The sequence below is a fragment of the Quercus lobata genome, chromosome 12 (assembly GCF_001633185.2).
Source record: "Quercus lobata isolate SW786 chromosome 12, ValleyOak3.0 Primary Assembly, whole genome shotgun sequence".
NCBI classification, from domain to species: Eukaryota; Viridiplantae; Streptophyta; class Magnoliopsida; order Fagales; family Fagaceae; genus Quercus; species Quercus lobata.
Window position 1 is genome coordinate 40,007,164 of NC_044915.1, and position 8,643 is coordinate 40,015,806.

General features: G+C 35.2%; 1 protein-coding gene across 2 annotated transcripts; it reads left to right on the plus strand.

Annotated features, from left to right (window-relative positions):
* Positions 1 to 290: 290 nt before the first annotated feature.
* On the plus strand, positions 291 to 7,898 carry LOC115971694 (protein odr-4 homolog). 2 transcript variants are annotated; one of them, XM_031091708.1, is made up of 11 exons: positions 291 to 444; positions 541 to 780; positions 877 to 972; positions 1,562 to 1,659; positions 1,765 to 1,893; positions 2,657 to 2,777; positions 3,984 to 4,068; positions 4,189 to 4,298; positions 5,489 to 5,640; positions 6,852 to 6,948; positions 7,343 to 7,898. In XM_031091708.1, exons 1-11 carry the CDS (start codon positions 364 to 366, stop codon positions 7,640 to 7,642), a joined length of 1,509 nt encoding a protein of 502 aa, XP_030947568.1. In that variant the 5' UTR covers positions 291 to 363; the 3' UTR covers positions 7,643 to 7,898. The 2 variants fall into 2 exon arrangements, with proteins under 2 accessions (XP_030947568.1, XP_030947569.1); XM_031091709.1 differs by having other exon boundaries at positions 292 to 444; positions 1,571 to 1,659.
* Positions 7,899 to 8,643: the final 745 nt, after the last annotated feature.

The following is an 8,643-nucleotide window of genomic DNA, read 5'->3' on the forward strand; positions in this document are numbered from 1 at the left end:
ACTCTAAAGATCTGTTCATTCAGGTGTTTTTAAGTTTAAAAACGTGTTTTTAAAACTCAAAACTTTGTTTTGTAGCGGTAACTCCTCGTAATTGTTTTTTAACAAAAGTCCATTTTAAATTCAAAACACCATTTTGCAACCGCTTATACAAATCCACCCTAAAAACTTGGCTAAAAGTGTAATTTAATTAAAAATAAGGGGCCAAAAAATTTAAAAAAAAAAAAAAAGAAAAAAAAGAAAAGAAAAGAAAAAAGCCATAACCGTAAAAATGAGCTTAATGCTTCAACGGCTTCTTCAAGAGCTCTTTTTATAGTAGTAGAGTCGTAGACACTAGTACAGAGAGCCCACAAGAGAAATTCGAAAATGGTGAAAGCGGTGGTTGGAGAAGAAACCCAACTCAAATTGATCGAGGATCGTCTCACCCAATCACGACTCCCCGTTCAGGCACTTTCTCTCTCTCTCTCTCTCTACAATGAATCAATGTGTGCATGTATGTATGTATGAAATGGTTGAAATTCTGAATTTAGGGTTTTGTTGCAGGTGGGTCTGGTAATAGGCAAGCTGAGCTCGCCACTAGACCGAGGTTTCGTCTTCGATTTGATCCCAACTCCACCAAACGATGCCAGAGAGCCCGCGTGTTCGCTCGTCGAGACTACCGCCAAAGACGACAAGAAAAAGGGACCCAAATCCAAATCTCAGGCCTCAGCAGATTCTTCTTCTTCTTCTTCTTCTTCCTCTTTGTTCATCGATAACGATTGGGTCGCTGAACACGCTCGTCAGGTTTTTTTTCCACTTCAAATTATTGTTTTCATTGTTGTATATATGATTTCGTTAAATTTAATACTAATTTTTTGAGCTTTGGTTATGGATTCTCAGGTGGCTAGAATGTTAGTTGGGGGTATGAAAGTTATTGGTATCTATATATGGGTTAGCGATACTGTTTTCAAAAATTCAACCATAACGCTTTGTCAGGTAAATTCTTTTGTTTTTCCTTATTCAATTTTGATGTGTGTGCGTTTTTTATTTAGTTTATGTTGAAAGAGAAGGTTACTTCATGTTCACGATGATAAACACATAGAATCATTAAAAATTACAACAAATCAAGCCGAAAAACAAAGCGGGTTTTGGAATAATAGAGTTACAAGATACTTATATCATGCTGTATGGATGCTGACTTCGCGTCAGGGATTGATTGCTACTGATAAAAGAGTAGGAACTAGGAAGATATAAGAAATTGGGATTATTGTAATGTAGGATTTTTCATTTTGAAAATTTGTTATGTGGGAATCTTATTTTACTAATTTGGTTCCTGAAAAATTGAAACTGCTGCTAATTTAAGTCTAATACAAAATTTTGATTTAATTTATGTAATTTTCTGAAAGCTAAATCAACACAATACATAAGAGTCCTGTTTTTTCTTCCACCCCATGTATTCCTTAGTCTTTCTTGGCAATCAAGTAGAAGATACTAAATATTTTGAAGTGTTTAGTAAAACTTTTACATTCACCATGAAGTTCAGTCCAGAGCAACGTTTTCATGTTAATTTCAAATAATGAAATAGCTCTTACAGACTGTAAAGGGAGTTGCAGAAGCAGCACCCCTGCTGGAGAATGATCGGGAGGAAAGACTGCTCATTCACATTTGTTACAGTCCAATGAGGTATATGACTTATCTAACTTAATATATCTTCACTCTTCCCAATGGTAACATCTTAGTGAACTTATTAAGTGATTATCATGCTGACAACAGAGTTTGTTTGTGTAGGTGGACATGTCGAAATTGCACATGGACTTCAAATATTACATCAAGTAGCCTGCGACCATGTGATTTCAAGATGGGAAGGGTCTTAACTTCCCTTCAGACCTTCAAGTGCAACTACAGTTTTAACCTTAGGTAACATTCCCATCAGTTATAAATCTTTTTCTTAATTATTGATTGATGATTTTTCTTATTTAATTTTTAATATTTTCTTTCATTATTGTGACAATTAAATTGATGTTTGCTGTTTGTAAATTCATATATAGTCAGTTTTTGTTTTGTTTTGTTTTGAGGAAACATATATTGTTACTTTGTTACATTATGTTGAGTAAAAAATCTCATGCCTTTCTCTCTGTAAATTTATGTTTTTGGAGGCGGTGTTTGATGGAGATCAATTTCCTCAACACGAACTGGTGTAAAGACACTAGTATATCAAAAATTTGAGACGTAATGTCATCTTTATACAGAGAATGGTAAGGAAACAAAACTCATCAATATTGAAAATCAAGCATGAACTGATAAATGTCCCAAAATTTTTGACAGTATCTAACCAAGGTCTGATAAGAATCCATCTTGATCATTTTATCATCTACTCCACCAACCTCTAAAAACTGGTCAATCAAGTTGGCTGTAAGTCCTAACTGAGGTCAATATTGAAGTTGCACCAGGTTCTTTCTGCATGTAAGCTACGCCTACTGCATTAGACTGGTCATTTAAGTGTATCTGTGAACCTCTTGGTGTAGCATATCAGTCAATCATACTGTGACATATTATACTGGTTGTAGATTTTCAACTGAATTTTTGGTGCGTGGTAGTTATTCTAAAGGTTCTTGATGTCAGTCCCAGTAGCAGATGTTTTACTAAGTAATCTCTAATGGGTGAAGCTGTCTTTTCCCAGATTGCCCATATGTCAAGAGAGTTCATCAAACATCCAAACATTGAGCGATGTTCTTCGACAGGGAATTTCTCATCATGCTAAAGAGCTAAAAGATGCTAGGGCGGTTATTGATGGTAATTTGGTAAGACAGACTACAAGATACCATATTTGGACTTTCTGTATTATCCGTATATTTCTCTGTCTATCTATTTATACCTACAGATCTACCTATCTATCTATCCATTTATACACACTTACTTTGGATGTTTGTTTATACAATGGATTACAAATGTAGCTGCAATAGTTCTCTCATCAAAAATTTCCATACTGCCTAGTCAATGTTGTCAGATTAGTACTGTGAAAGTTATTAGTTCATGCATAAAGTCAAGTCAGGTGTAAAAAAAATTATACTCTGTAGCACCAAATCCTTTTTGCTTCAAAAGGAAAGAAAAGAAACTAGAACATAATTTGCATTTAACATATGATACAAATATATGATGACTCAAGAAGTACTAAATCAGGATTAATTCCATTTTCCAAGAGAAGATTAAGTTTGACATGCACTTTAGGCTATGCTGCATCAGTGAAGCTACCATGCGACATCAGGATGCACCCCTTTTTGCATAGGGAAGTGCTCTGGTGCTTTTCTAAACCTAATTGTATCTTAAATTCTTAATGGCCTTGCACATGATTGCTCTGTTAATTTAACTACCTCAAAGGGAGAATCCAGTTACATGATTATTTTTTAGTATCTTATCCATGACGAAAGATTTTATCTCCTCTCTAGCAAGTCTTAAGAGTGCTACTTAGAAGATTTAAAAAATCCTTCCTTCCGTGATTCATAATTGATCACTTGAGATGCAAATCTCAGCAGACTTTTTCTTGTGCAATGAAGATTCAGTGAAGACAAGCTCTTGCACAAAGTGTTTTTTTAATTGGTAATTACACATGGTGGGTCTTGAACTCGTGACTTCACCCTCCACCTTGCTCTTATAAGAAGAAGAGGTGCCATTTGAGCCAAAACTCATTGTCATATTGTAGTAACCACTTATTTCATAGAAAGCAAAACAAAATACATAAATTTAAGCTGACAAGCATCCATGTGATTAGTAGCAGTTTCCACTGGTTTTATTGTCCTTGGAAGGCCATGATTTGATATAATTAAAATAATGATCAACTAATTTTCTAGTAATTTAAAATGTGAGATTTATTGAATCTTGCAGTGGTATTTTTTTTACATCATGGTTCTCTAAGCTCACTTTGTTAGTGGATTCTTGTAATATCATATTTTTTACGTCTTTATTTTGGGGGGGTGTGGGGATGGTGGTTGTTCCAATTTCAATTCTAGGTTATTAGTGACGAACCAAGCACATCGGATGGTGTGCAAGAAGTTGAATTGCTTCTACCATTCATGAAAGATACATATGCAGAAGGTGTGCTGGCACTTTTTCCTTTTTTTCTTTTCAACTGTTGAACTAGGTTCTTCATTGTGATTTTCCATTGTTTTCATTATATCTCTTTACACTTAAATTATTTGTTTATATGATGTAAAGCATGCAGCCAAAAAGATGTTCTTGGTGTTCTTCTTTTCAAGGGATCTGTCTGTTCTTTTGCATACTTGAATTCAAAAGAACCAGTTTCACAAGCTGTGGCCGATATAAAGGTATTCAATAATCCGTGCAGGCTTACATATTTGTTTTACAATGAAAATTTGTTCTTGCTTTAGTATTAAAGGGTCATGTAAATTTCTTGAGTAATGCTAATGCTAGAGACAAAAAAATTCACAACTTGCTGAGATGGTAAGTTGTAATTGGTATAGCATCACCTTCACATGAGTCCACCAATGACACTGTTTTTAGTGTACATAAATCACAATATGTCACCTCAACAGCTGTAAAAGTGTTATGAATATATATATATATATATATATATTTTTTTTTTTGTGCTAATAGATATTGAAATTTCTTTGGAAATGCTTGAATTATCATCCTGCTGGTATTGAAATCAAGACTACATGAGCATTTATTGTATTGACTGTTGACAGATACTTCTTGACATCTTAGAAAGTGTATCATGTTATTACTGTTGCTTGACCATGTCACTGTTTTTAAAGGTGAAAACATTATGCTGGGCATTTTACCCCCATGACCGTGAGGCAAGGCAATAGCCTGATGCATTGAAGTGTAATCCTTTTGAATTTTATGTTCAGAAGTATGTGCTTGAGAGCTTGCCCAAAAAAAACAAAAGTATGTACTTGAAATTATTTTGAGGATAAAATAAAACAAAAAGAAAGGATGTAGAAGTGGAAATCTAGTGCAAATAATTTTTGTGTGTTTTTTTTTGGGGACCAAGTTCTTAAGAACTAGATGAATATGATAAATGATGTATGCCACTGATCAAGTGTCACTTTGGTATGTGCCTGCGATTGCCAAGCAGTTTTGTTTCCTTGATGCGCTGGATTACAATTGTCTAATTATGATATTCAATTGATCTACTTCTGACGTAGAATGCCTTCATATGCTGGCTGTATTTATTAAAAAAAGAAGGTTGCTGATCACTAAGAAGAAATCGATAAGTATCACATATAGTATATTTAAAGCTTCTGTACTCCCCCCCCCCCCCCCCCCCCCCCCCCTCTTTTATTCTTCATCTTTCCATCTCATATGGTTGCCACAAGTTTCTCTAAGTATAACTTGGATTGCCTTTCATCAGCTGCTTTTGAACTGTCCATGAAATGTTAATGCTTAAATTGTTGTTATGTGCAAAATAGTCCTTGCTAATCTTACTCATATGAACAACTTATAATTGCTGCTCATCGTCCTGTGTAATCTTCGGTTGCTTTTCTGTGTATAGAGGGATATCATCATGAGTCTGCAAAGTAGATTAGATATCATCTGTGATGAGGCATATGGAGATATGGGTCAGACAGAAGATGTTAGTCAGGAAGCAAGTGATGGGATATCGACTGATAAACCTGTTTCCCAACTTGACCTGCAATCATTAAGGTGTGTTAGCTGTATATGTTTTGTTTACAAGGATAGTATGGCTAAGAAATTAGTGTTCATCATTTTATATGAATCTGTATATTGCTGTCGTTTCGATCAATGTTTGAGAGGCTTTTTGATTAATAGCATGCATCCACCATAGCCCATATTTGATGTTAATGTGGTTAATGAATCACATATCACTTGTCATCATATTGCAACACCTAGGTATCATATACTTGTTGAGTGAAATACTGGGTCAATATGGTTATTTCATCATCTTTTCACACCTAAACCAGAAGGACTAAGTGCTCAATAAGCCAATTAACTCTAGTACAGATGACACCTTCTCTTGTAAGTGAGGGTGAGGTCATGGGTTTAAGACCTATCTACATAACTTACCAGTTTAGGGAAGAAAACTTTATCTGCACACAGACTAAATTTACGAGATCCTTGTGACATGCCATAGATTTCAAGGAACTTCTTTGATTCTAATATGGCATGCGGTTTTTCTTTTCACATGTCATCATTATTTACTGAAATTCTTCTCAACTTTTTGGAACTTGTCACTCTTTTGTAGCCTCTTGGACCTAGATTCTGGTGCCTTAGATGTTTAAGTGAGGTTTTGGTATTTTGTGCCAAAATCAGTCCTGCATACTGTATACCCATAGTAGTTAGGTGGCAAATCATGTTTTATTACAAGTAGGGAAATGACTCCATAGGGTCATTTATGTCCAGTTTGATTATTTTACCTTCTGATATATGGCTTTTCTGCTACCTATGTAGTTGCAATAATGTTTCCATCTTTCTCACCATTATAAATGCATAGATGCACTTGCATAGGTACATAGCATTTTAAAGCATCTGTGGCAAATGCCTGCACTTGTGTGCTGTCCTTTGAAGGCAGGTTGCTGCTTTTACTTATGCTATCAGCTAAGGTTTAAAATGATTTATGAGCCTGGTGTTGGAGGTGGAATTAATTTAGATTAAGCCATTTAACTCTAATTATGTTCAGCAATAGGTTTTTCATCTTCACCATTAGATTTTCATTGCAATTCCTTTTCTCACATCAGTTTGCTTTTAGTGGCTTATTCAATCTCTTGTGAAGCCAAAGTTTCAAAGTTGAATCATTATGTTTAATGCATCATTCTTCATTGATCAATTTTTTTGGGGTGTTTACTGGAACATGATTTGAACACTGATGACAACTGTTGTTATACATTTGAGTACAGAAAAGAATGCAGTCTTTCATTTCCTCGAAGAGTATTTGTTCCGTGGTTAGCAGGCACATACATATGTGACTACCTACAGCCATCTGAGACTCTTGAGGTTCGTACATTTGACTTGATGTGTAAAATATCTAGTTATGTGATTTCTTGCACTGAAAAAGAGAAGAAAAATACGCTTAAATTACTTAAAAGAGTAATTGGATATGCATATAGCATGTGCATGATCTGGACAATCCTGCATAATGAACTTCCTTACAACAAGCTTGATGTGTGCGAAATGCTATAATAGGGTTCAGCTCTTAATCATGCACATCTGGCATAACAGATTTTCAGTGTTGATATATATGATATGATGATCTCAAAAATTGATATGTTCTTCGAAAATAGACTTTGCCCTTTTTGAATATATTCGTTATACTCGAGTCACTCCTCACTGCCCCCAAAGAATTGCATTATCTTAGTTATTCTGACCCCTGCTTTACATGCTCCCCTAGGTTCTAAAAGATCACTGTGTTGAGTTGATGTCCATGGAAGCTCCAAGTGATGCCTCAACAATCTTGGAACCGGAAAAAGAAGCCCTATCGCTTGTCACCAAGCCCTTCTGGGATGTGGCAATCCCCTTCAATTCAGCATCTTGCTCTCCCTTGGGAAAAAATGGAATTGACACAAGAGAGGAAAGTGGGAAAAAATCTACCAAGTCCAACAATCTCAACATCGTGGGTGCTATTCTCTTCCTGCTTCTTTCTATCGTAGTGGGGTTGGTGCTCTATGTTGTTAGGGGATCAAAAACATAGTTCATCAAGTGAAGCCTCGGTTTCAATATCAAATGGTCTTGGTTTTTGCAGTCCTACAAATCAATTAGATTTTTTCCCCCCCATTAATTATTTTACCTGTGTGGGATCAATTTTGAGTTTTATTTGTACCTATCAAAAAAAATTTTGAGTTTTATTTGTAAAGCAATTGGAAAAAGTGGAGTTGTGTGGAAAGCGTTCATTCATTTGACTTCTGATTATTTCTTTGTCCTGATTCCATTTTTATTGGATTATTTTATTTTTGTCCACTGCAAATAGGACAATATGAATTACATGCCCACCTCTCATAAAAAAAGAGCACCAAACGAAGTTCACAAAGTATCAAAGCTAAGCACAGATTACTTTTTTTTTCCCCAGTGCAATTAGACGCTGCTTGCTGAGATAGCATATTTTCATCAACTTATTTTTCTTAAAAAAATATTCATAAGAACACTGTTATACCTTTAAAAAAAAAAAGAAAAAAAAAAAAAGGTATTAAAAAACTTTAAAAAATGAGGTTTTAAAAAACTGTAAATAAGGCTTAAAAAATTAATCCAACTAGTAAGTTATTCAGGGTGTTTGAATGCAATGCAACCAGGCATTTGAATTTAATCGGAGAAACAAGCTAAGGACTCATCCAACCAATATATAAATCTCTCTCTCTCTCCCTGACCAAGGGAGAGTATAAGGCAGGGAGGGGGACATAACGGTGAGGGTTTTTTTTTTTTTGACGAAACGGTGAGGGGTTTAAAGTTTAAACCAATTGCAAGTTTAATCTTATTCTTAAGAAAAGAGTAAGCCGTCAATTTTGATGGAAATGAGGACTGATTTTATTGGCCGATTTCAGTTGGCTAATAATTAGCACGTACTTAATGTCACATAGTTTTCAGAACTGGACCGAGAGGTCGGACCGTGGAAACCGAGATGAAAACCGATTTTTTAAGCCCAAAGAACTGGATTTTTTGTTGATTCCGTGAACCGCTAAAACCAAGGTTGGACCGCAC